This window comes from Trachinotus anak, unplaced genomic scaffold (assembly GCF_046630095.1).
Source record: "Trachinotus anak isolate AG129_WGS33_773 ecotype Australia unplaced genomic scaffold, CSIRO_AGI_Tana_v1 ptg000028l, whole genome shotgun sequence".
NCBI lineage: Eukaryota > Metazoa > Chordata > Actinopteri > Carangiformes > Carangidae > Trachinotus > Trachinotus anak.
Window position 1 is genome coordinate 1,792,141 of NW_027273879.1, and position 26,018 is coordinate 1,818,158.

At 42.0% G+C, this 26,018-nt stretch overlaps 2 protein-coding genes across 10 annotated transcripts; both read left to right on the forward strand.

Annotated features, from left to right (window-relative positions):
- The first annotated feature begins 599 nt into the window (after positions 1–599).
- Positions 600–4,791, forward strand: LOC139611772 (cyclin-dependent kinase 2-associated protein 1). Of its 3 annotated transcripts, none has more exons than XM_071466685.1 (4): positions 600–757; positions 2,897–2,997; positions 3,885–4,011; positions 4,151–4,363. In XM_071466685.1, exons 1-4 carry the CDS (start codon positions 730–732, stop codon positions 4,216–4,218), a joined length of 324 nt encoding a protein of 107 aa, XP_071322786.1. In that variant the 5' UTR covers positions 600–729; the 3' UTR covers positions 4,219–4,363. The 3 variants fall into 3 exon arrangements, with proteins under 3 accessions (XP_071322786.1, XP_071322787.1, XP_071322785.1); XM_071466686.1 differs by lacking the exon at positions 600–757 and adding an exon at positions 1,117–1,255; XM_071466684.1 differs by lacking the exon at positions 600–757 and adding an exon at positions 1,196–1,377 and having other exon boundaries at positions 4,151–4,791.
- Positions 4,792–6,268: 1,477 nt separating this feature from the next.
- On the forward strand, positions 6,269–26,018 carry LOC139611020 (M-phase phosphoprotein 9). 7 transcript variants are annotated; one of them, XM_071465242.1, is made up of 24 exons: positions 6,269–6,371; positions 7,790–8,061; positions 9,139–9,286; positions 11,291–11,380; positions 11,470–11,978; positions 12,472–12,640; positions 12,852–12,924; positions 13,454–13,557; positions 14,026–14,142; positions 14,620–15,098; positions 15,508–15,657; positions 16,299–16,386; positions 16,614–16,829; positions 17,283–17,330; positions 17,471–17,535; positions 19,479–19,580; positions 19,839–20,072; positions 20,154–20,341; positions 21,346–21,672; positions 22,547–22,667; positions 23,289–23,380; positions 23,867–24,066; positions 24,624–24,692; positions 25,352–26,018. In XM_071465242.1, exons 2-24 carry the CDS (start codon positions 7,826–7,828, stop codon positions 25,451–25,453), a joined length of 3,927 nt encoding a protein of 1,308 aa, XP_071321343.1. In that variant the 5' UTR covers positions 6,269–6,371; positions 7,790–7,825; the 3' UTR covers positions 25,454–26,018. The 7 variants fall into 7 exon arrangements, with proteins under 7 accessions (XP_071321343.1, XP_071321345.1, XP_071321344.1 ...); XM_071465244.1 differs by having other exon boundaries at positions 20,154–20,317; XM_071465243.1 differs by having other exon boundaries at positions 12,475–12,640.

The following is a 26,018-nucleotide window of genomic DNA, read 5'->3' on the forward strand; positions in this document are numbered from 1 at the left end:
TTCTCTGAGTTGATACTATTCATAGCCAGTATTTCCCTGCAATAGCCACTCAGTGTACTTTTTGAAATTACCTAATCTATACACATATTTTATTGAAGTGAAACTACAGTGTAGATTTACTTCCTTACACAAGTAAAATTCCTGAGCAAAAGTACAAAAGTATCAAATAATAGAAATATAAAATAATAAATAATATAAAAATATAAGTTATGCAGAATGGCCCATTTCAGAGTAATATATAATATACTACTGGCTGATAATTACTGATGCTTTAATGTGTTCACCTGGTAAAGGTTGGGCTTAATTTGAATTATTTATATATTTAGCTTGTGAATTTCTTAATCTACTACATAACTTGTTTGATTTTATGAATCTGCAAAGGTAAAATAGTTGTCAGATAAATGTAGTGGAGTAAAAAGCACAATATTCCTGTATGAAAAGTGGGGCCCACTATGATCTGGTCCCATGTGGAGGACTTCCCCCTGCAGCAGAGGTCCCGGGTCATGACCCCGAGGACCAGGACTCGGCCAGACCTTGTTCTTGTGCGTCCAACCATGTGGCCTGGAGGGTCTGAGGGGGTATAAAGAGCGACTCTCTCCCCTCTTCATCTCCTCTGAGCGGAAGAGGAGCCATCCACAGCCACATGCCTCCATCATCAACCACAGAGGGTCGTTTATCTGAGCTTTAATCACCTCATCACCTTTGTTCTCGGTCGATGTGAAAGCTGCGATGGATGCGCCCCCACAGACAAAGACAGGTATCTGCAAACTGTTTCGTGTTCGAGAGGAAAGAAACTTCACTGAAACAAAAGCGTTTTTTCTGCTCTGAACTGAGCTGCTTTAATGCAAAGTGAGACATAAAATTACAGAAGTACATGGAGTTTGCCTATCTACTTTTAAAACTCGCTTTCTGCCTTTTGATGTGGTGTAAAAATATTAAAAAAAAAAAAAAAAAAAAAAGACTTTAAAATGTGAGAAAGAAATTCACTCATTCATGTTCACTCACTTTGTTAAAAAAAAAAAAACTATCTTTTTTTTTTTTTTTAAAGAGTTTAAAAGTGTGGTGTGAAGTGCGCTTTCTGATAAACGTGGACGGAATGTGTTAAATGTGTGTAAAACCGTGTGTGAACCCGCTGAATCGGAGAAAAACGCCGTTTTTCACCCGGTTCCTCTCGGATGAAGCCGCCGCCGGAGCTCAGTGGGTGTCAATATAAAGTGACGGCCATATTTGCCGGTGCCGCTGTTGTAAACAAAAAGTGAGAGACAGACGCTTCACTGAATTTCGGGTCATTTTTATTTCTTTAATTTACAATGTCTTTGGGAATGTCTTATAAACCCAATGTCCATCAGCACATTCCGGGAACTTCTGGGAACCAGGGTAAGGAGAAAACGTGGGGGAAAATCAAAGTATCCGTCGGTTAAATCGAGTGTTAAATTCGGGGTCTCGGAGAATACCTGGAGAAAGACCGTGTCTGTAGTTTTTGTCCAGTTATATATATAGGGTCAGATCCTGGGAGCTAGGCTAATTCATATCCGCCATTATTACTAATGTAAAAGAGCGCCATCCGTGCTGTCGGCGGCGGAGGACGGCGGCTGGGGGGTGAAGGAGCAGGCGGCGGTTCCGGGAATGCGGCTGTCCGTCGTCCGGGGTCCCGGTCCCGGCGGGAGGGCGCCGTTACACGGTGTCAGGAATGTATCAGTTGTGTCTTCTCGAGCCAGCCCTGTTCCGTTTCCTCCATGATGCTCCTCGGTCGGAGCTGCTGATCGATCTGCTGCTGGGTCCTCTCACGGCTCTTCGAGGACATCTGGCGGCGGAGGCTGAATATTACAGGCGAACAAAGCAGCGGGGCACACGGAGGAGAATTATTATTATTATTATTATTATTATTATTATTATTATTATTATTATTATTATTTGGGGTTTATTTTCAGTAGGTTGGAAGTGAAGTACCACAGTGTAGAAATACTAATGATGCGTTCAAATGTTAAACCACAACAATAAGAGCCAGGGCCGTGTCTTTGTGGACATGTGATCACTTTGTGTCTGTCTGCATCTCTTTTTGTGTCTTTTAATGGTCTTTCATTGTGGTTAATTTGCATCTCTGTGTTGGCTTTGTGTCTCTTTGTGGTAATTTTGTAGTTGTTTTAAATTTGTCTGACTTCCCAACAGGAAATGTCTACAGTCGCTCTGGCCCAGGGGCCCAAGCGGTCAGAGGCCTAGCTGGAGGATTCATCCTCGCTAAAAGGATCTCAAAGGAGTTTTAAATCGAAAGCAACTGGACTTGGTTATTTGTCTAGGAAGACGTTTCACCTCTCATCCCAGCCTGGTCTGGGACCGGTCCAGTCCCAGCCTGGTCAGGTGCGAGAAAGAAGCGATGAAGCCTCTTGGATGAGAGGTGAAACGTCTTCCTAGACAAATAACCAAGTCCAGTTGCTTTCGATTTAAAACTCCTTTGAGATACTGTGACCTGGACAAATGAGAATATTCACAGGCTTGCTAAAAGGATGAATTTTTTAAGTCTGTCAAACAATAGTCACATATCGTAGCAGTGAGTCTGGCTTTGCTCCTGTTCCTGTTACGCTTCCTTTCGCATTCAGAAAAGATTTGCATGAACAGGAGGAATGATTACAGCAAACAGAACCTGTCTCAGTGTTCAAATGGGAACCTGACTGTTGTTTTAAGACAGATCTTAACCTACACTTTTGAGTAAAAGTAGATTTTTAAGCCTCGAAATGTTGAATCAGGGGAATAGTGGAATGAAGCACCTGGGGCCCCGACATGGGACGGGGGGCATTGAAAGTTAGTAAATAAATAGTTGACAGGATACAAAACAAGACGTGAAGTTATAACCTGTGAGAAATTAAAGTTTGTCTTTTATTTTTTGATGTGTCAACAGTGGGAAACCTCCAGTCTCCCTCAGCAGCTAACCTGGCCACGTTGCAGTCTTACAGGCCCCTCCTGAGCGACTATGGACCTCCATCTCTGGGATTCTCACAGGTAACTGCAATTGAACTGCTCATTCAACATCACAGACATTTTTCACTGAGTTTCATCAAACTCAATAGTTTAACAACAATAACTTAAAGAAAATGTTGTGCATTAAACAACCTAAGGAGTGAATAAAGTATTTCTTTAGTTATATAAAGCAAATTTCCCCTCTGCTTTTTACAGCACCAACACAGATGACTGTCTCATATATTCTACCAATAAAACTAAATTAGATTTTTTTTTTTTAACCCAATCTCCACTCAAAAATAATTTTTACTCGTTGCTAATTCTTATTGGATGTTTGGACTTCACTGTGCAGAATGTGCAGAAGGCTGGTTTTACATCCATCTGCTGAAAAAGTGGAAAGTTTCTCTGTGCTCACCTTAAATCTGAGGTTAAGGCGTGAACGCACAACTAGTTTGGATCCAATCGTGGTCCAGTATGCAGCTTAACAAAGTGTCAAGTGGAAACATATTCATATATTCTGGATAGAGGTCATTTCAAGAATCTTTAATGAGGTAAATACATTTTTTTGTGGACAGATCAGACACTTTTATTCAGAGTGGAGTATATTTAATCATGTCTGGAGGGGATCCTAAATTTGTTTCGTTTTGCTTTTTTGGGTAAAGACCCCTGACTTCATTGTGTCCCTCCCCCTTCACCTCTGAACCCAAACCTGGCCTATTACAGGGATATTGTAAAGGCACAGAGACCTTAAGTTTAAATCATACATTTGTGTTTTTTGTTTTTTTTTTATATATAATTGCCGGAGAACAGTTTAAGCTTCTTCTTTTTTCATTGTAATGTTCTCTGTGAAACAGTGCCCTCCACAGAAGAAGAAATGATGTGAGATGTGCTGAACCTGGCTTATATTACTCTGTTTGCTCTAACGTCAGGGCTCTACCGGTAGCCAAGTGCCTCAGAACAAATATGCAGAGCTGCTGGCCATCATTGAAGAGCTTGGAAAGGAGATCAGGCCAACATATGCTGGAAGTAAGAGTGCAATGGAGAGACTGAAAAGAGGTAAATGTAAACCTGGATATGCACATGTAAAACATAGTATAGTGTTGTGTGTGTGTGTGTGTGTGTGTGTGTGTGTGTGTGTGTGTGTGTGTGTAATTCCAAGTTTGTTAATCTAAATCGTCTTTGTCTTCACTCGTAGGGATAATCCATGCTAGAGGGCTGGTGCGTGAATGCTTGGCTGAGACGGAGAGAAACGCAAGGTCCTAGCTACGAACACACATTCCTCCCTGCAAGAAGAACTAACAGTGTGCGTCTCATGAATACAATAAATAACTTGCATGGCATTTCCTTTGAGAGAAGGAAGTAAATGTACAAAGGATGGAAAAGCAAGCTCCTAGAGGGAACAAAAAAAAACAGTAACACAGTTCATGACTCCTGACGGTTCTGGAGGATCATTTAAATCATTTGTGGGTTATTGGAATTTCAAATGAGAGAAAAAGATCATGTGTTTTTATGCCCCACTTTTGGGATCTTAGTTTTGACTTCATATTTAAAAGCATTGGTTTATGCATGCGAATGGGCCCGGGGGTTAATTGTAGACACTGCATGGCTTGTACAGGGGTAGATGGAGAAGGCTTCTTTTTGATAGTATTTGGTCTGTTTTTCAGACCCCTATAATACACATGACTGAGTGAGTGAGGGACAGAAATGTGCCAAATGCGTCGGTTCATTCGTGTTGAGGTTGGTTTTGGTATTAAAAAAAAAAAAAAAAAAAGGAAAATGCTGTTACTTGCATCTTTGTATGTATTTATTACTCAGTGTAATAAATTGTATTTTCAATATAGTTCTCATTGTGATTCTTTGTATTTTAGGTGTTTGCCATCTGGTCCTGATAAGCCTACACTTAAAATAACCTCTTATTGTAAGTGGAAATAAGTAAGGACAACTGCAGGGATTGTTCTCTCTGCCCTGTGGACATAGTTCATGTGATTAACTCGCTATGTAAAAAGCTGCTTGTAGAGGTTAATAATATGTTCAAACCAGCAAGTGAACATGAATCTTTGTTTATATTTGCCCTTTTGAAGGGATTTAATAAAGGATCACTTATTTCCTTTACTTTGCAAAGTATTGGACAAAGTGATATTGGTTTATAACCAAATACATGGTAATGCGACCTCACAGGTCAGATCCTCTCCACAATATTTTCAAGTTTTCATATACTCCTAAATTCATACTAATATCATGTTTTCTAAACTGCAGGTCAGGTAATTTAGTTTTAGAGACATCCCTGTAGTGTATGATTGTAAGTGCTCTGCAGTTTGTGATCTGCTCAGCAATCTGTCTGAAGCGATCTGAACTGCTGCACAGTACATTTAAGTCATCAGCATTTCACCAGCCTGTTGTCCCACTGATGCTTTTGATAATCTGGCAAGATGCACAGTATGTGGTGTACAGTGTAATCGGCTGTGTGTGGGTGTACAGCAGGTGAGAGTCAACGTGGTGTCAGGTTATCACGAGTTGAATTTAACTGCAGGGACCTCCTTTAAGCAAAGTGCAAACTACCCAGGAGAAGTCTCTGGTTCACAGTTTGTAAATTGATTTTTGGTCATTTGCTTAAATGCAATTTTGTTGAAAATATTACACCATTAACTAAGACAAGTCCTGCATTATTAACTTATTATGTAGACCTAGTTCTAGAGAGATCCCGTGTCAAAATATAATAATAATAATTGCTCTATAATAATGATAATTGTTCTGAACTGCAGACATCATAAAAACCAAACAGCACATCTATGTTTATTAAGCTCAAAAACAAGTGTAAAGTTGTTTCACCATTAAGTCCACAGAAAGCAATTACTTTCAATGACATTTCTTTCTTTTTTTTTTTGTCTGGTCTGGACCTGCAAAAAATATAACAAACTTTTCTTTTTTGATTTTTCAAATGGAATTCAGCTTTCACAACAAATCTGAAGCTGTGTTTTAAACAGTCTTTCTACTCTCCTTGTTAATCTAGTCCAGATTTGAGTAAATACAGTGATTTTTGTGAAAGTGAAATCCCCCTTTTTGTGTGTTTTTTGCTCTAATTAATAAAGTAAATGTTTCACTGTTTTCACGGTGGGTTTTAAACAGCCTTTAACTCAATAAATGGCACAATAAAAGCAGAAATCTGCTCAATATTGTAACTTTAGTTTTTGTCCCAACAGATGTGTACGTCCCTTTCCCCGACCAGCCAATAGAAACACAGAGTGAAAGTGACGACCAATCAGCGCTCTTCATTTTAATCGCATTCTAACCAATAACGTCGCAGGCTGCGAACGTTACAGCGGCCAGCGATCTCTGCAGTGCAGTAGCCAACCAGCAACCAGCTAGCCAACAACTACTCACAGAAATATGGATGAAATAATGGTACAAGTCAACGGGTAGGTCACCCGATATTTCTCCCAGGCTCTGTGTGCCGCTCTCTCTTCCGTCTCACAGCGTTTGTTCCTCGGTTACGTGTGTTTTAATTTCTCCGCTACCTGCGCCGTGCTTACAAACCTGTAATAACCCAACTTAGCTCAACTTAGCTAGCGAGCTAACCATTTGAATTCCCCTCGAGTGGTAGCTGTAGCTGTCAGGTTAGCTAGCTGACTAACTAACCCAGCCTCCCGCGGAGTTCCCAGGCAACTTTAACGTCTGCAGCATCCGACGGCGCTGACTGTCACCGTGGCTAAAGCAGCTAATGTGGCTGCTGTTGTTAAATGGTCCAAACCGCTGCAGGGCTAAAGCTATCCGTCTGTGCCGTGTTGATTCTCCTGTTGTCAGCGAAGTTGATTTGCTGTTTAATTAACCCCGGACAGTTCAGATCATGTTCTGCACATTATTTACAGCGTAGGGCTCAGACAGGCTCTCACACACAGGAAGCACAGGTCATGGCTGACAGACAGACAAGAGGAGAGGATGCTAATGCGTAACACTGACACATTAGCTTGAACATTTGTGTTTGTCTTTTGGTTTTGTTTATGTTTTGTTTACTGTTGAATGTCGATCAGTATTGGCAGCTGAGGGAGAACTAAGTCATCAATGAATAGAGGTTATACGATTCTGAAAGTGATTTTAAAACAGTCTGGGTTGGTCTAGTCCTGATTTGACAAGTCTAGGCACAGGGGTTTTTGATCTTAACCTGGTCTGATGTGGTCTAGAAGCAGTGAAATCTCTAATTCACAAATGGAATAAAGGTTTCACAATTCTGAAATTGTGTTTTTAACAGTCTTTATGATCTCCTAGTTACTCAATGAAGATGTGAATTTTTTTCCCATCAAAAATAGAATAAAGGTTTCACAAATCTGAGATTACTGGAGTCTATTTGTTAATCTAGTCCAGGTTTAGTAAACATGGGGGTTTTACAGTAGATTACCCAATTACCGAGATGTCTTGTTTTGTCCCACCAGTCTAAACATCAAACCTCAACTTTCAGTTGGCTGTGATTATATCAATAAAAGACATGGATGAGTTATTGGTAGTCAAAACAGCTCCTGATTAATTTTTTCATTAATTAACTAATTGTGTATTATTTAAGCTCCAATTTGACATATTATTGGGTAGTTTTGTTTTTTCAATGCATCATATTTTAAAAGATCTTAATTAATGTTCTGTATGTAAAATCTGTAAAGCAACTGGTAACTGAAGCTGTCAGATAAATATAAGTACACTCGGAAATGTTGTTGGGGACAAGTATAAAGTAGCAGAAAACAAAAATACCCTCAAACCTGCACTTCGGCACAGTACATGAGCTAATGCACTTGGCTACTGACCACCTCTGCTGACCGCTTCTTGTTTCCTCCCTCTTTGTTTCCAGCTGTCAGACTGACCCCCGCTGCATGGGCCCATAAACATGTCCACAGATGACAGTATCTCTGAGGATGTGTCCAGCTCGGGGGCTTTGAGCCATTGCCATGTCAGTGCTGATGGGGATGGGGGTAAGGAGAGTGAGACCTCTTTGGTGTCCTCTGAGGGGACATCAGCCTCAGGGCTGGCCGTCTCAGAGGACAGACGCACAACCTCCCAAACAACAGGAGGCACTGTGGAGAGCAGGCCCATGGACATCACACCAGCATGCAACAAGATCAGGTACAGTAACTGTGGACACACTGAGCACACTGTTGTTGTGGAAAATAAAAAGGTAAAACTGTGGACAGTAGGGCTCCAACTTATAATTATTATTATTATTTTTTTTTTTTAGATTTTTTTGGGGCATTTTTTGCCTTTATTGACAAGACAGGAATGGGGCAGAGAGAGGGGGGAATGAGACACAGGAATGAGTCGGGCCGGTCGGGAGTCGAACTGGCACTCGCCTGCTAAGAGCATTCGCTCATGTGGTACGCGCCCCAACCACTCCGCCATCGGGCCGCCCGGTTTTTTTTTATTTTTGCAGTTAATCCATTAGTTTTCTTTACTTTTATCAGTTAATCAGTATCAATAAATTGTTGTAAAATGCCCACAGCTTTGCAGAGATGAAAGTGACAACTATTAATGTTTAAAACCCCAAAATATTTAGTCTAAAATTATATGTGACAAATCTTCTCATCTGAGGGGCTGGCAGCAGAGAATATTTGGTATTTTTCATGATTCTTGCTTGAAAATAGTTTATTACTACTCTATCAATCAGCTAATCAATAAAAAAAACATTTCAGCTCCAGAAGGGAATTTAAATGAGGTTTGAAATGTATTTATTTATAACTTTTCTGTGTTTATGAATTTCCCTGAACTTCACATGCAATTGTTTCAAATTTAAAATCCTTTACATGTTGGAGAATTTTCACATTAATCACTAGCAGTCAACTGTAAAGAATCATGGGAGATAGAGTATTCTAAGTGTCCAGTATTATTTAGGTGTAGAATATATGTATGCATTTATAGTTAGGCTGAATGATGCTGTTTGGACCTTAGTGAGAGAGAAGAAAATGTCACTGCATCATCAAGTTTAAGTTCAAGCAGGAGTTTTGCGTTTCCTGTGTCATTAAAGTGTCAACTGTTGTTTCTGCACATTAATTTGAATATTGTGTTGTATAATGTTTCATATAATTTTCAGGCATCCAGAATGCTCTGCTCCTATATCCTTCTCTGACATTTAATCCTGGTTCAAGAACTATGTATGACAATACTTAAGCACAGTGTGTGATTTGATATTGTATGATTTTACTGCAGGAGTTTGTGTCTGAGCACAGAGGAAGCATTTGAACAAGGGAAGAACCTCCCATTCATCAACCCAAGCTCCCTTGAGACCCTTAGGGCTTTGGTGCAGGAGATCCAGAGCAGTGGAGAGACAGACCCTGAGATCTGGAAGGATTGTGAGGTGGGAAATGATCACAGAGCCCGAAAGACAAGAGTTATTGTAGAATGTGCAAATGAGATGATAAGTGCTTGCTGATGATGTCGAAAGTGAAGTTGGGGTGAGCTGCTGTGGTAGTTGTTCTTGTGCGCTGCATTTGGCAGCTGGCAGCCTCATTTCTGGGCTGTCACTTTTATTTTTTGTGCAGATCACACCTGACAGCAAGACACACACACACACACACACACACACACATAAACACAGACCCCAACACCCCACTGCAGCTGATCTTTTCAGACACAGGATGTGATTTGTAGGGAACAGACAACTCTGATGTGCTTCAACACAAAGGCATTTCACTGCAGAGTTCATCAGGCTTGAGGCTTTTTAGTTACATACCTGAGAAAAACACACTCTACTCTGATTATTAAGATGTCTAGTTTGTAAATTTTGTGTGGTAATATTACGAGACAATTACTGTTGCTCTGTGTATCACCTCTCCCTCCCTCATGGGAGTTTACATCAGAACCAGTGGTGCACAGCTGTTTCCATCAACCCTTCACAAATGCACATGTGATGCAGGCAGATTCAGTTGGGGAATTACAACATTTAAGATTCTTTTGCATTTTTGTCTTTATTGGACAGTCGACAGTGAAGACACAGACAGACAGGGTGGGAGAGGGAGAGAGGGGTATGACACGTGAAACAAAAGTCACAGGCTCTTACTGACCTGGAGATGTTGCACTTTTGTGGTTTGTGCCTTCACTATTACAGACTACAGGACTGCCCAGGAATTAGATTTTTTATGCAGATCACCACTGTCACATACTTACTTAGTCTCTCTCAGGTACAGTTAGCATTCTCCAGTAAACTAGTCTGTTATTGATCATAGAAATCTGATGTAAATTTAGCTTCCTCCTGCTGATTATTGGGCCATATTTCTGCATTACAGGGAGGATATAGGCTGTGCACATGGTTCTGTCTACACAGACATGTTCACACATGTTGGGCTGGACATAGCCAGTCCACACAGACCCTTGTGGATATGTGCAGATAATGAACTTCACATCGTGTTGACCCTTGAGCTGCATAAATTATAAACTGGCTTTAACTGTGTTTCATAATTACTTTTTACACATGAGCATGTGGAAGAAAATGTTTCAATGAAAGGAAATGCAGGTTTACACTGCTGTCAGTGCTTTCTGTGCTGTCATCCCTCCAACATGCAAACACACACACAAAATCTCAATGTGTGTGTACAGTGTGTTGTATTAAAAAAAATCCCCTGCAGATATGTTTTCAGACACAAAAATGATTTTAATAATAATTTGTCTGTTTTTCCACAAGTATAAAATCACACCGGCTCCTTCTCCTTCATTTAAAAACCCAGAATTCATGAATAATGCAGATATTGTTCATTTCAAAAGTATGGACACAAGATGTCTCTTACCTCCCTGAAAATAATCCATCATTCAGTGTTTGTGCACTGGAAACTTCAAGTTTCCACGTCACGCTTGTGTAAGTTTCTGGCTGGACCACGATTGGCTTCCAAATTATTTCTAGTGTCACAAAATTCTGCTCATGAAACTGATGAACTGAGATTTTAAGGTGAGCACAGAGAAACATTCCCTGTCTGCACATCCATCATTCTGCACAGTGAAGCTCAGACATACAAGTGAAGTAACAAGAAGCTAAATAAATAATATTTTTGAAATGGAGTGGGATTTTGTGATGAGTAAGGCCTCCAAAATAAGGTTGTTGATCAGGGAGAAATGTAATGTGCATGCAAATACTTTGTCTGATTACCTGTGAAACCTGGTTTCTTGTGTCCATGTGAACATACTGACTGACTGGTTAACTTTCCCCCGTTTGGTAGGAGGCATGATGGTTCATTTGTTAGTTTCGGATCATTTGAAGTCATGCTTCCGCAGAACGACTGCAGTATAAAGATGAAAAGCCCAGTCACGTCAGGATATATTGACAGTGTCTGTCTGAGTTATGATGATATTGAACTCTTTTCTGCTTCAGGGCCGATGGCTGCATCTGTTTCAGCTGGTTGAGAAGCAATACCAAGAGCAAATCCTCGCTCAGCAAGAACAATACCAGTGCCAAATACAGGTAAGGCTGCATTTAGTCATGTCCTATCACATGAGCTATTTTAAAGTATTTATTTATCCAGTGAAATGACAATGTGCTTTTTTCCCCAGTTGATTCAGGATGAAATTAAGGCCCTAGTTCAGCTCCAGAACCGCCAGGCCAGTGTCCAGCCACACACAGAGTTCTCTCCAACTCCGGTGACCAAAACTACTACTGACACAAAGGACTATATTTTCCCCCTCATCTCCAGTGACTGCACAATCCCCAAAAATGTGCCCAGTGACAATGACAGCCTGGCAGCCCCTGCACACACCCCTTTTAGCTCCCCTTCACCTCCACTCCACAGATCAGAAACCACCAACCAGGGGGAGGAGCGGGCGACCACAGTGCTCAGCAGTGGATACGGGACTCTGTCTGCTTGGGATACAGGTCTGGAACCTGCTGGGTCTCCGGGGGAAGATGAGGATGGTAGTCAAGGAAGGGAGAAACATCACTGGTCCACTGACTTCCAGGAGGCCACAGAGACAACTGTGATTGGATGTCAGCAGGATTTTTCCAATGAGAGGACCCTTGGAGTGGAGGAACTGAATCCATTAGTCTACCAGCAGAAAATCTCTGGGTATGTCTGAGTTGATTAGACACAGGAACCACAGCTTCTTAAGACAGGGGAACCTTTCTCACCTCGGCTGGTATGACCTTGAAACATTGGTTAGCATAGTTAGCATCTTTTATTTGTTTATGTTGTTTGTTAGCTTGTAATTGGCAGTGGCTGACACAGTTTTAGTGGTTGTGATAATGCTAACTGCTACTGACAAGGGTTTGGGTTTATTTAGCCCCGCCCCCTGTTCCCACAAGTTGTCAGGATTGGTTCCTGAGGTTCTGACATATGAATCACTGTCTGTCTGAATCTGTTTTTATGAGACTGTCAGTGGTTCCCTGCAGTTCAAGGTGGAAATAACTCTATATTTCACTCATGATATGTTTTGTATTATATAGAAATATATAGAAAATATAATAAAACATCGGAGAGGGTCTTTAAATTGAACTTAAAGATTTAGTCAGCCTTGTCTCTGAGGAATCATATTTCTACTGACCCTGACCTGTTCTGTCAGCAGCACCAGTCAGCCTTTGACCTCCTGGGCCCAGAGGCAGAAGCTCAGGCCCAAGAGGAGCAAAGCAGGACAAGCTTCATCCCAAATCCCAGAGTACCAGGAGCTGCCTCGCAGCCCCAGAGAACCCCACAGACAAAACCCCCTGGAGAGCACAGACTCCCAGGACCAGGTACGCCTCACCGAGTGGCAACAGCTGCTCCTGTAGGACAGATAAGATTTTGCTGGGATAATAATAATAATAATAAAAAAAAAAACTGCTTAGTGTTTATCACTGTCCTGCATCTGTTGTGATTTTTGTTTTTGGTGCATATGTCTGTTGTGGTTGTCCTGATTACAATCCTGCTGCTGGGTCTAATCCACTCATCTCTATTGGGTTACAGCATCGACCGGCTGGGCCATCGTCCAGCACTTTTCCCCTGAGGAGGAGTGACAGCCTGATGTCTGAGGCATCAGGTAACGGTTCACTGACTCAGACAAAACACAGAACAATAAGGCGTGGACAGTGGACAGAAATCACTGACAATGTGACTATGATCTAATAAACAATACAGGATATCACAGTTTTTATGAAGGATGAAGCCCTGTTGCAATTACAACAAGAAACAGTAGGATGGCACTGTTTTACCAGTGAGGGCTTTAAAATATTGATTCATTTATGTCCTCAAATGTGATGTCTGTGTTTGGTAGTTAGGATTTATCAGTAGTCTGGGACCCAGATTGGCACAACGGCCTTTTAGTCTGTTGTTCACCACATCAGCAGTTTTAAATGGGTCATGTCCATTAATCGATACTCTGCTTCAGTCTGCCTCAGTGAATTATAATATGTCCCATAGTTTGTCTCCTGTTGCATTTTTGACTCTCACAGCTTATTTTATTTATAGTAACATCTTTTTATTTATATAACACTTTTTGAAAGAAATAATAAACTAATTGAATCAAGTAGAAATAGCATTAAATCACACTGTGTTCCTCTGTGTCTCAGGCCTCACTTACTGGCGTCTGAATGAGAGTGAGCTGTATCGGCAGTTACCGGACAGCTTCGATGGCAGCGCTTACCTCCTCCTGCAAGAGGCATCCATCAGCCTGGTGAGCAAAACACCACAGTTCTCAGAGACTTGTGTCTGATGACGGGATGTCCCTCAATCACCTCTGCCTCATCAGTGGTACTTTTTTTTTTAGACTGTGTTGTTAAGACATGGAGCTAATCATCGAGGCTGTTTAATGCACCTGTGGATTCCAGATTTCACTTCCTACTTTTACTGTTCCAGTGTGTGTTTGTGTGTTTATTCATTTACAAAACTTATCTATTTACTTAAAGGTCCCATATTGTATAAAGTGAGATTTCAAGGTCTTTTTTTGATTATAAAGCAGGTCTAGGTTCTATATTAATACTGTGAAAGTATCAAAGCCTCAGTCCACAGAGAAATGCACACAGCCTGTATTCAGAGACTGAGCCTTAAAACCAGCCGTCAGGACTTCTGGAACTTTGTGATGTCACAACAAAGCAGTCACCGCCCTCAGCCATGGTTTGTGACAACTCTTTGTCTCTTGCAGACTCCGTCTCAGGAGCGTCAGCTGTCTCTCAGAGAGATCTACCAGAACAAGCAAAGAATGGACTGTAGACGTTCAGACTGCGAAGGCTCTGTTACGTCCACTCCTTCGTCACCACAGGTATAGCACATGACTCACACGTCAGAGATCTGTTTAAGAGAAGTACACTACAAAATTATGCAGAGTATACAATATATTTTTCACTCACTCTTCAATGTGAACATGTGTAGATGTAAAGATGAAGACTCAGTAAAACATTTATTTCATGGATGTTCATATGCACCCATCGAAAAATGAAGTTGTAAACTCAGGATATTATTATGAACCAGAAAATACAACAGACTGTTAACGTGATGATCTAATCTAAATTTCATATCCCCAGGTTCAAATTTTCTAATTCTCTCCCATCTATTGAATTATGCATTATTGATAATGAAAATTATAATAAGAAATGTGTGCACACAATTAACCTGCTGTAGAAATTATTATTCATATAATAATTATTCGGATAGACTTAATGAAACTCCTTCTGCTCCTGATTTTTCTCTCTATATTTTTTTTATATTTTATATTGTAATGTCCCTCTCTGTATTTCAGGTGTTGACCTTGGACCCAGCAGTGAACATGCGGCAGTCAGATCGCACCTCCGGCTTCACTTCACCCTCTCACTTCAGCAGCCCTTCGTTTGCCACTCAGCCCCACCTCTACCCCCGAGTCGGGACCCCAGTGACCCCTGACAGCATGGTGGAGTGCAGTCCCAACCCTGGAGATACAGACTGCATCTCCGACACCTCCAGTGTTTCAGTCGCGGGACCTTCCCCCTCTAAAGTGCAAAGCTTATGGGGAAACACATCCCAGGCAGCCCTGTCTACCTCCCAGGATAAGACCCAGCCCAGCTCCCACACAACCAGCCAACAACGCAGAGCCAGTGCCCCATTAGGCAGCGAGGAGGAGGGCAGTCACACCCACACCAGCACCCTGAAGCCTTGCTCAGCCTCTGGTGCGAGTCTGCGGCCCACAGTCAGTCCACACATGGAGAGAGCTTCATCTCTAGAGGATCCTGTTGTTCTTTCTTTGTGAGTGTAATTTACACAGGCTGCAGTCACTCTGGGATGCTCATGCTCGATCTAAAATGACTTTATTTATTTCAGACTTTTCAAAAACATATTTACAAAGTACTTTCTTTTTTACTGTAAAACAAGGAAGAAGAAAGTAAATAAAATCCAGCAGCAGTGAGGAGTTAGTCACCACAGCAGTGGTGAATTATGTGCTCCACAACATGCAAACAAATCACGCTGCTCCATGTTTCATCACTGTCACTTCCGCCATCGTTTTTCATTTTGCATCTTAATTAATCAGTGTTTTTGCTGCTGTTTTGTATGTGTTGCTGTAGTGTGGTATCTCATCAGGCTTAATCATCGCACACAGAAATCAACCACCTTAAACAGATTCATTCATTTATTTTCCTCGCTTTGTTCCCCTCAGACTACGGCAGAACCTGAGAGAGAAGCACTCTCGACATGTGGCTGACCTGAAAGCATATTATGAGTCTGAGATCCAGATCCTGAGAGAGAGCCTCAAACTCAGAGATCTGCCCAAGGACATAGAGAAGAGCAACCAGGCCCTCACAGAGAGGTGTGTGTGTTAACTGTATTTTATTTATTTATAGTATTTTTTTAATATTTATTTGTTTTGTATTTCTTTTTTAAAGATTTTTTTTATTGCATTTTTTCATCAAATATATATATATATATATATATATATATACAAAATGTATAATGTAAGATACAATAAATAAGGTGATACAGTTCAATACAAAATCAATAAATTGAATAAACTCGTCTGACGGAGGCAGTGAAACGAGGTTGAAATCTCCTGAAAAAGAAAATAAACCTCAAATTTTTTATTTCAAGCCTCAGAACCTAGTATATCAACAAATACGTTACTGTATGAACAATAACAGCAACACGGGGGGTAATCCATAAGACATGATGCTTTAATGCAAAGACCAGATAAAACATAATTGTGTTGAAATTAAACAGGAAAAAGGTGAAATTGAACTAAAATAATACATTAGAAATATTGTGAGGTCTGAGGTATTGACTTGATTTTGAAGCTACAAATGATCTTGAATCTGAATCATATTCAGATTGTTGAATGTAGAGACACAAATGAAGTCTTGTAGGACTCCACATTCCCCCAGCAGGATGTTATACCTCTGTGTTGGGTCCATTTTATTTAGTTTTCATGTTTTGATGCGGCTTGTTTATCAACAGGTGCAAGCAGCTCGAAAAAGCTCTGGCTGAGGCCACCAGTCGCATTCAAGAGCTAGAGGCAACAAACAGCTCGCTGGAGAAAAAACTGGTAACAATCCTGAGTTCTCTTTTTCACAATTATTTAATCAATAAAGCAAAATGCATTTGTAATGTTTGTGTATGTTTATGTACTGATAACTTGTATGTCTTATTATGAAAACAGAAAATGACTAAAACTCAGACGCATGTTTCAGTGTCTGTGGGCCCTGAAATGTTCAGAATCTGCATCCAATGAATATTTAACCATCATCCCTTGGTGTGACTTTTGGTTGTTAGGCAGAATGGCCGGAGCGGTACGCTGTAGCGGGTGCGACTGTGAAATCTTTGCAGCAGCGACTAGAAGAAAGCAAACGCTCGGGCAAAGAGAAGGACGCCCTGGCAGCGCGTTTGAAGACCCGCGTGCGGCAGCTGGAGGAGGCGGCGCAGAAATCCTGCAGGGAGGCGGACGACAAGGAGGCCAGGAGGGAGAGAGAGTACAAGATGCTGCAGGATGTGGGTCTGAGTGAAGTGAAACTGTCTTGTTCTTGTCTTCACCTACACTGGATTCATCTAGATGATGTGTTCAGGGGATCATGAAATATATGTTCATCTTTATCTTGGGGATTAATTTGTGAGTTTTTAGTTTCTGAGGAAAAAGAATAAAAAAAAGATCCTTGTTTATCACAGCAGCATAGTTGTGTTTGAAGTCATGTGCTACAGTTACGGCCTCAAGTTAAGTTACATAACAAAGATCCCAGTTCATTCCAGGTGAAAAGAAAACATGCAGATCCTAAAGTAGGGAAAAGAGAGCAGTGGTGTTGGGTCTGTGCTCTGTCCTGATAGATACCCCGAGTTAAGGTGTTGTATGAGGAGAGAAGAAGCATCACTGTTCCATTTAACATACAGTAACTGTCAGCACTAACGTTAACCGTGATGATTGAGGCCTCTGTTGTTTTGTTTCCTCAGCTGCTCGGAGAATATGACTCTCTGATGAAGGAGCACGAGGGAGTGAAGGTACTGGTTCTCTCACTGGAAGTAGTTTGATCACTTGATTACCACTGAAATATGTTCAGACAGTGACAAACAAAATCACTTCTCCATACGTCATGTCGTCCTTCAGCCTCATGCGACCTCTGACCTTTTTATACCTTCAGAACAACCTGGTGTCAGCAGAGAACAAACTGGTTGATGCCAACGATCATATTTCTGAACTGAAGAGGTGAGTGGAGGCAAAAAAAAACACAAACTGGCAATTAGGTTTGGATTGTATTCAATTTTATAAATTCTATTTTTTCAGGTTCTTTTAAATTTCTAGTTCTTTTTCTTCTGTTCTGGTAAATTTCAAAGGAGTCATGACAAACACCTGTTTTCTTGTTTCTGGTATCTAATGACTGTACAAGTACAAGAAAGTGGCTCAGTAAAGCCACTAATAAAATCACTTTTTAATAGCCATGCAGTTGTCTGAGGGTCACAGCCTCAGCCTTAAAGAGAATAGTTTCATATTTATTCTCCTTCTTGCTTTGGGGGGTTGTCAGGCTAACTGTTCCCCCTGATCCCAGTCTTTATGCTAAGCTAAGCTAAGGGTTTCACATTCAGCGTTCCTGCTTACTGTATTTGCTCATAGCAGAGATGTGACATCGCAGCTGTAGTTTGATTATTGGCTTCAGCTCCATCACTGTCACATTTTCATTGGCTGGCTCAAGCAATCTTGTAAAAAGGCTGCAGTGGAGGGGAGCGGAGATGAAGAAGAGAGAGTTCGTCAATAGAGCCTAATGATGGTCTCTGTGCTGTTGAGAATAGATGACGCTGAGGCTACGCAGCAGCTTTCCTCTGCAGGATCAGCTCTGCCTGCAAATTGGCACCAATAGAGGCAGCACATGGACTCCGCATTGATAAAGTGTGGCGAGTCGATTCAGCGAATTCACAGACAGATGGCAAACTGCAGCTTGCAGAACATCAATGTGTGTCACAGGAAGGGTGTAGCACTGAAAACGGCTTACCTGGAGGGAAGGCAGCCAAGAGAAACAAAGATGGAGAGCTGCAGACACCTGTGAGTGGCCTTGTAAAAAGGAAAGAAGCTGCAGTTTGTTGAATGCACAGAGGATGTCACAGCATTCTAGTAAGAATTTCTTAATTTAGCAAATACTCTTGTGCTGAGGCAAAGAACAGAACAGCAGCAAAGACATGACCCTGAAAAGATAAATAGTGAAAAGTGTGGGGACACGAGAATCCCTCCAGGCATCGTATCAGGCAGACAACCACAACACAGTCAGAGCATCAAAACAAAAAAAGATATGCAAGAACTCTTCCAGCTTAATGGAGCCTCAGAGCGAGTGAAGAAACCTCCAAGAGACGTCTAAAGATTGTTAATGAGGCCTGTAAAAGTGAGGCAGGAGGAGCACATTAGAGCCGGACTATGGCAGCAGAGAGGATTTATAACCCACACGAGACGACGTGTCGAGATGAAGGTCAGCTCAGGGTCATGCTGCTTCTCTGTGAGGAGGGAAGGATGTTCACTGAGGCTAACTGAGTCATGAGCACATGAAGAATGAATTCCTCAGGATCCTTCGAGCACAAAGACTCATGTTGTATCTCTAGAACTGAGACTGTTCTCCCATCTGCGTCAGACAGACTTGACTTAACACAATGAAATTTAAAGAATATTATGATGAAAGTTTCCTTTTGCAAAACCTCATCTTTTTCAGACATGTTCCCATTATGTAAATGTGATGACACCTTTATATGTCTGTCGTCTGAATAAGCTCCATTCTTATGTCACCACTTTAAATCTTGTGTAATTTCTCCAGTTATGCTTCTCATGGTCTCCAGATATGCGTCATTTCTGCCATTAAGAAGATTTCTTCTGCAGTTAATAGTCATTGGTCGTTTGTTGGGGGCACCACCTTCCCCCAGTTCCTCGCGATGGCTTTTTAATGGCTGTTATGAATATTTTAACCTCATATGGACTTTAAATCCCACCATTTGTTACATATCATTCACCAAAACACTATTATTTTATTTTAGCACTTCTGTCTTTCAAAAAATCTACAAATCTATGTTTTATCAGTAAATTTGATGCCTGCTTTTTGTGAACAGATCACATGTTAATGACCTGTCTCCTCGTAATCATGTGTGCGTGTGCGTGTGTGTGTGTGTCCTCAGAGTAATCTCCAAACTGGAGTCTCAGGTGAAGCAGCTGGAGCATGAGAACCAGGCCCGGGCCCGTTACGCTTCCCACAGTAACACTCAACCTTCTGGGGCTGGGTAAGAGCTTAAAGCCTTAACGTCACTACTACACTAAGGACTTTAAACGCAGAGACGCAGGTGAAAAGGATGAAAGCTGCACCAGTTTTTCACCAGGATTGTTTCATTTTTCTGATCAGATAACATTAAAAGCTGCTTTAATAATCTATAAAGTCTGTTTTAAATGCACTGATGTCCTGTTTCTCGTACATACTGTACTGGATGATAATAACAGCTGATGGCTGCCACATATTGAATTTCCTCTTGACATCTTCACAGACTTTTCCACCATCCTGACCTGCTGCTGTCGCCCAGCAAATGCAAGGTAGATCCAGACGTCACCCGCAGGAAGTCGCCCTGTTCTCCGTCTGACCATCTGAACGGCAGCAGAAAATCCCACTTCCCTCAAACTAACCAGTCGAGTATCCACAAGAGGTCGCTGTATCCAATAAGTGATCAGTCATCAGGACCCGGAAGCTCTGTGGACACCTCCTCAGCTGGGGGGAGCTGGAGGTAAGTTTTTATTGCTGTAGATTTGTTCTCAGCCAAAGTGAGTGAAGCCTGTCAGAGATTTATGGAGATCCTGTTGTGCAGGTGTGCCTCTCCTCCGGAGTGTGAACAGTCCCTGCCTCAGACCCGACTCCAGGAGCAGAGCCAGCGGGAGACTGTGCGGAGAGAGGCGTCCTGCGCCCTGACGCCCATGATGAGGGCCCTCATAGAGCTGGAGGAGACCAGAGCCACCGAGAGCCGGGCCCCCTGTAAGAACAGCTCCACCACCCACAGTATGACTTACACTCACTCACAACACTCAGATTTAAACCTGTGCGTGTGTCTTCTTTCCTCCAACTTCTTACTGGAACACAAAGACACAATTAAGCATTAAACACTGGTAGATTTGTGTGTTTGAGAAGTTTGGGGAATTTAACAGAAAACTGAGATGGGCTGAATCCACATGTCTGGACTCTGCTACACTCACAGACTTATCAGACACATTCCTGGGAAGTGCTTGAGTGCTGAGGGCTCCAGCAAAGCCACAAGGGACCCGGGGCAGATTTTCTTACTTCACCAGACTTCTGAAATTCATCAGAACCAGTCTTTGCTTACATGAAACACCTGAGTGTGTTTCCATTTTCATTTTTAATGTTTAAGTTTGTCGATGTCGTCAGGTTTGATATTTCACATATGCAAAATATGCAAATTCCTTATGATTTACATTAATTAGTTATAATCGACAGCAAAGGTTGGTTATAATAAAGGTTGAGTATTATGAGAGTATTATTGAGTATTATGAGACGAGCGACAGGATCAGGAACTTGGATTTTCTGATTGTTTTTATGAAGAAGTTCTTAAATCTTGTCTCATGGTGCCTATTGTCCCCTCACGGCCCGGCGTCCTCACAGACTGGATATAACGGTGGGGAACATGTCACAGGACGTGTGAGTGAAGTCCACGAGGGCTGAGTTCACGAGGCCTGAAGGTGCATGTCTGGATTCACCAGCAGGAGAAGAAGGGAACAATTGCTGCAATCAGTTCTTCAGGATCTCAGACCTTATTGTGAAGCGACGGAGACCAAATCAGGAAACTATTGAAAGTGCTCAGAGTGGCCAATCACAGCAAAGCCGGAGATGTTTGTTAGGTTCAACGAGGAAACAGTTACTGACCATTTACAGAACAGTTAGCTTTACTTTTGTAATTCATCACAGGCGGATGAAACAGTGAATTCTGGTGTGGAGCACAGAACAGCTCGGTCTCAGTGTTTATGAATCGTTACCGTCTGTCTCTGCAGGGGTCGGCAATCAGAGGACCACCGTGGGTTTTGTGGAGCGGAGACACAAAGAGGTGATTCAGGAGCGAGTCGGGCTCCAGGCAGACAGAGAGGCGGTTAAACCTGGAGGAGCTGTGATGGGAGCTGAGCGAGGAGGAGGAGGAGGAGGAGGAAGAGCAGGAGCAGGAGCAGGAGCAGGAGCAGGAGCAGGAGCAGGAGCAAGAAGTTACAGCGGAGCAGAAAGAGCTGCAGCTCTGCTGAGGGCCCAGAGGAGTCTGTCTCCAGAGGGCCACAGATCCTCCTCGCTGCCTCCTCCAGCGCATCGAAACATATCCACAACTACACCCAGTATGTACCTCCAGTCCTTCCACACCCACCTGGCCTCTTTACTTCTACTTCTCTATGAGTGTGTGAGGGCAGCTTATGTGTTCACAGGACGCCAGGACGAGTCGGGAGCTGAGACAGTTCGATTGTTTCTTTGATTAGTTATGAACCAGACGTTCAGGAGGTTTTAACCTGGAGCTGAATTATCCACAGAGTCTCCTCCTCTCTTCAACAAGCAAACCAGGGGATGAAAACCAGTAGAAACAACAAATAAAACACTTTGACTTTAAAAATCAGCAACGCTCTTCAGAGGACACAGCAGCTGAGCTGTCTAACATCTCTTCAGCTTGTTTCTCTGATAACTTCAGATCCAGACGTCTGACGACTAAAATCCTTCATCCAGTTAAAATATGATATAAATAAATGTGACTTAAAACTGGATAAAAGTCAATTTTAGCATCTGGCAGGAAACCACAACACTGAAGCACTTAGAGGATATGATGTCTGCAGCTGCAGATGTGCTGTCAGCTCTGTGGCCTTTTCTTATTTAAACATTACATTCTGGAGACATTAAACTAATCAACTTGAAAGGAGTGATGAACAATAAACACAAAAAGTTCCACAGATTCTTTTACACACTGTACTTTTGCACTTGCATAAGAATTCGAACAAACCTTTAACTAAGTCCACAATTCAAGCCAGTGCAAGTTGTGATTGATGAGAAAAGATATTTGTTTAACTGAAATTGTATGTTTGAGACTGAGATTGTAGATGAGACTGTCACATCTTTCCAAATGTTACTGGATCACTGAAACCCTCTGGAGAACGTGGTTTCTAATTAACGTTGTGTTGGTGTATTGAAGTTTTAATTACCGCTGTTCTCTTCTCTTCCATCCAGCAAAGAGAGAAACGTTACTCATGCCTCTGTCTGCCAAGTCCAGCCCTAAACGCTGCCCCACGGAGAACTACTCCACTGCGTTTGGCCACCCGATGCCGAGAGAGGAACACCTGCTCAAAGGGTGAGAAACGCAGTGTCTCATCTGTGAGGCAGTGAAATTATATCTTCCCTTTCAAAGCTCTTCACTGTCACTACAAATCAAGTTTGAACAAATAATGACTGACAGATCAAAGAACAACGGTTTAGTTACAGGAGGGTGATGTGCTCCAGGAATGTAAAGTCCAGGTTCAGGTGTTGTGATCGTTCTGGGTGAGTTACAGTGATGATCTGACATGTGAAAGAGGAGAAACATAACTTTGCTATTAGCCTTTTACTCCCGGAGGAAAGACATGAAAGGAACTTTTCATTTGGTTTCTGCTTTCATCCAAACAGCTCTGTATGTTTATCTCTGTTGGTCCCAGTGAGAATTGGGTTTCTCATCTTTGCAGTGTGAGTGCCACCCACAGCGTGATGGGCACTGTGTCTGTAACATCAAAACCAGAGCAGGACTTCAGGTGAAGGCAGTGACACGGCTGCCTTCATCATGGCTGACACGTCTGAGCCTTTTCCCTGCAGCTGTTGCTTTAAAGGCTAAAATTACCACCACTAACCACCTCATCATTTTTACTAAAACTCTGGATCTGGATCCTCTGCATTACAGCTGTTAAAGTAAATATAAAATCACATTGTGTGTGGTCTGCAGGTCTGATGGACAAGTTGACCAGAGACGTCATTCATTCCACAGCAGCAGTCCCAGGAAGAGGCTCCAGTTCACGTCAACAGACAGAGAAGAAGGTGAAACATTCAGAATCTGTAAGAGCTTTCATTCAAGGTGAAGACGCCTCGGCTGCAGGTCGTCTCGGTGGCTTCACCGGATGTTGTTTGGTTTTTTGGTCTAATATTAATGTCAACATCAGACCAGTGTAAATGATTCTTAATAATATTGTGAGTTTTATTGTTTTATGCTTCATGTTGTCTCATAACAGAATAAAAGAAAAACAGTCGAGCAGCTTTATTAGAAGAACTGAAATGATTATCCACTGTTTTGGTGAAGCCTGATATTTAATTTACTTGAGTTTGGATTTCAACTTTCAATATGGCCGACACATTATCAGGGTCATACTATTTATTTAAGGGTCTTTGACCCTTGTTTTGGCATTAAACAGCCAAATTGTCGTCCTCCACTGTTTATGGTTTGAAAGGTGAGAGAAGTGCAGCCAGTGAGAGTAAACATCTGCTCCTTAGAAGGAATAAATCAGATTCTGTCTTCCTCTTCCTCAGACCTTCATCAGCCAGACTCCTCCGGCAACATGAACCCGCCTGATGGAAACTCCCAGCTGGGCTGGGAGGAGCAGGGGGCCTGTAGTGGATCCGAGCTGCAGGACTCCTTTGAGGACTCGGCGCCACCCTTCATGGATAAACTCCACTCTCTGGCAGAGGCTGAGAAACTGTTTGACGAGCTGACGCAGGAGAAACTGCAGGTGAGCATCTCATCGCTGTGAAGGACACACACTCGCTCTCCACTGTCAACCAGGCCCTTTATTTATTTATTAACCCAACAGAGGGCTGTGTGTAGTGGCACACTTTGTCTCTGACACACAGGCCTCAACAGAACAGCGCTAATCCCCTGATCCACCTGATCTCTTACATAACGTGGACTTCATTGTTTTTATTCTGCTCCGACATGACGTCTATTTTTAGAAAGTTCATATCCACAATCTCCTTTCTACCCCCTCCCCCCCTCACTCTGTCCTGCTCCTATAGGAGCGTTCGCCTCCCCATTCATACACGCACGCACGCGCGCGCGCACACACACACACACACACACACACACACACACACACACACACACACACACACACACACACACACACACAATTTCCTAGCCAACTAATGTAATGAGTCCAGTGAAACTGGGTTACTCGGTCATGTGCCGGTTGTCTCATCAATATAATTATGTTTGTTAATTAATTATTAACCTGTGTGTGTGTGTGTGTGTGTGTGTGTGTGTGTGTGTGTGTGTGTGTGTGTGGGGCAGATTGAGGCAGCTTTGAGCCGGATGCCTGGGGCAGGCGGTAGAGTGAGCCTGCAGACCAGGTTAGATGAGGTGAGAGCTTTCACATATTGATTATGTTTATGTAACTTTCCGTGTTGTTTGGTTTTGAAACGGAGCTCAATGGTTTGAAGATAAATTACTTAAATCCCTTCATGAAAAACCGTCAAACTTCCTCTTGTTCCAGCTTCAGAAATGTGAGGATTTGCTGCTCGTTCTTGTTTTAAATCAGTGTGAACTGAATATCTTTGGGTTTTGGACAAAAAAGACGTCAGCTTGAGCTTTCTCACATTTCAAAGAGCAAATGATTAGCTATTAATTAAACAAAGCTTGTTTCTTGAACTGTATACATACATTTTTTTAAATACAGTAATGTTCAATAAAACTCCCTGTAATGGGAGGGAAACCTGCAGCTCCTTGACTGTAACTGATGTAGGCAGTTCTCTCTAAGTTATGGTTTTCCCAGCATCCTCAGCTATAAGACCTTGGTTTCCATAGATACGGAGGATAGTAGGGTCTCCTTCTGGACGCTGTCAATCATAATAGAACTAAACAGTGAACCGCTGTCTGACACTCTGAGGTCTTTATGACCTGAACTCTAGGAGTGTGAGAGAAGCTGGAAACAGAGTGAGTTTGATGTTTTTAATTGATGAACGAATTTGACTGTTGATCGATTATCAAGGTGGATGAACCTCTGGTTCCCTGTCCCTCAGGTGGCCTTAGAGAATCGTCTGGAGAGACTGAATCGTGAGCTGGGATCCATCCGCATGACTCTGAAGAGATTCCACGTCCTCCGCTCCTCTGCCAACATATAGCAATGTCTGTCTTTTTACATTACAGTGTAGATGCTACAACTTAGTGTCTTGGTTTTTTATACACAGCACTGATTGTCCTTCGGTCTCTCTCTGTGCCATGAACCCATCTGTACAGTGACTCCTCGCCACCATTTTTATACCTATTAATTATTACTCGGGGATATTTTTATATGTCGGAAAGATATTGCAATTTTTTTGGAGTATATTTTTAGTAACACACAGATTTGTAAAGTCGTTTACTTTTTTAGTCACACAGAAATATTAATATGATACGTTTTACTGGCCATATTCAGGTGTAGATTTTTAAATCAGCTATGCTTTAATGTGAGCGATTAAAAAGACTTTCCAGCAGAGACATTCATCCATTTGGGGAATATCACTGCCATTTGTTGTTCTTGTGTTGATGGAAATTTGGCATAAACTTTATTTATTTAATGTGTTTATACTTCAGAGATTCTGATTTTGCTGCATTTCAAATATTTCTTCTTTGTATTTGGAGTTTTTACTCTGTTTTCAGCCAAATCATCGAACTTGAAGGAAATATTTGTTTACTTGAATCAAATCG

Excerpts from the sequence above, each read along its gene's own strand:
- LOC139611772 (XM_071466684.1), top strand. The coding sequence starts at position 1,311 with ATGTCTTTGGGAATGTCTTATAAACCCAATGTCCATCAGCACATTCCG. Across the intron at positions 1,378-2,896 it reads GGGAACTTCTGGGAACCAGG|TGGGAAACCTCCAGTCTCCC; the intron begins GTAAGGAGAAAA and ends ATGTGTCAACAG. Across the intron at positions 4,012-4,150 it reads AATGGAGAGACTGAAAAGAG|GGATAATCCATGCTAGAGGG; the intron begins GTAAATGTAAAC and ends CTTCACTCGTAG.
- LOC139611020 (XM_071465242.1), top strand. The coding sequence starts at position 7,826 with ATGTCCACAGATGACAGTATCTCTGAGGATGTGTCCAGCTCGGGGGCT. Across the intron at positions 17,331-17,470 it reads AGGAGCACGAGGGAGTGAAG|AACAACCTGGTGTCAGCAGA; the intron begins GTACTGGTTCTC and ends TTATACCTTCAG. Across the intron at positions 19,581-19,838 it reads ACTCAACCTTCTGGGGCTGG|ACTTTTCCACCATCCTGACC; the intron begins GTAAGAGCTTAA and ends ACATCTTCACAG.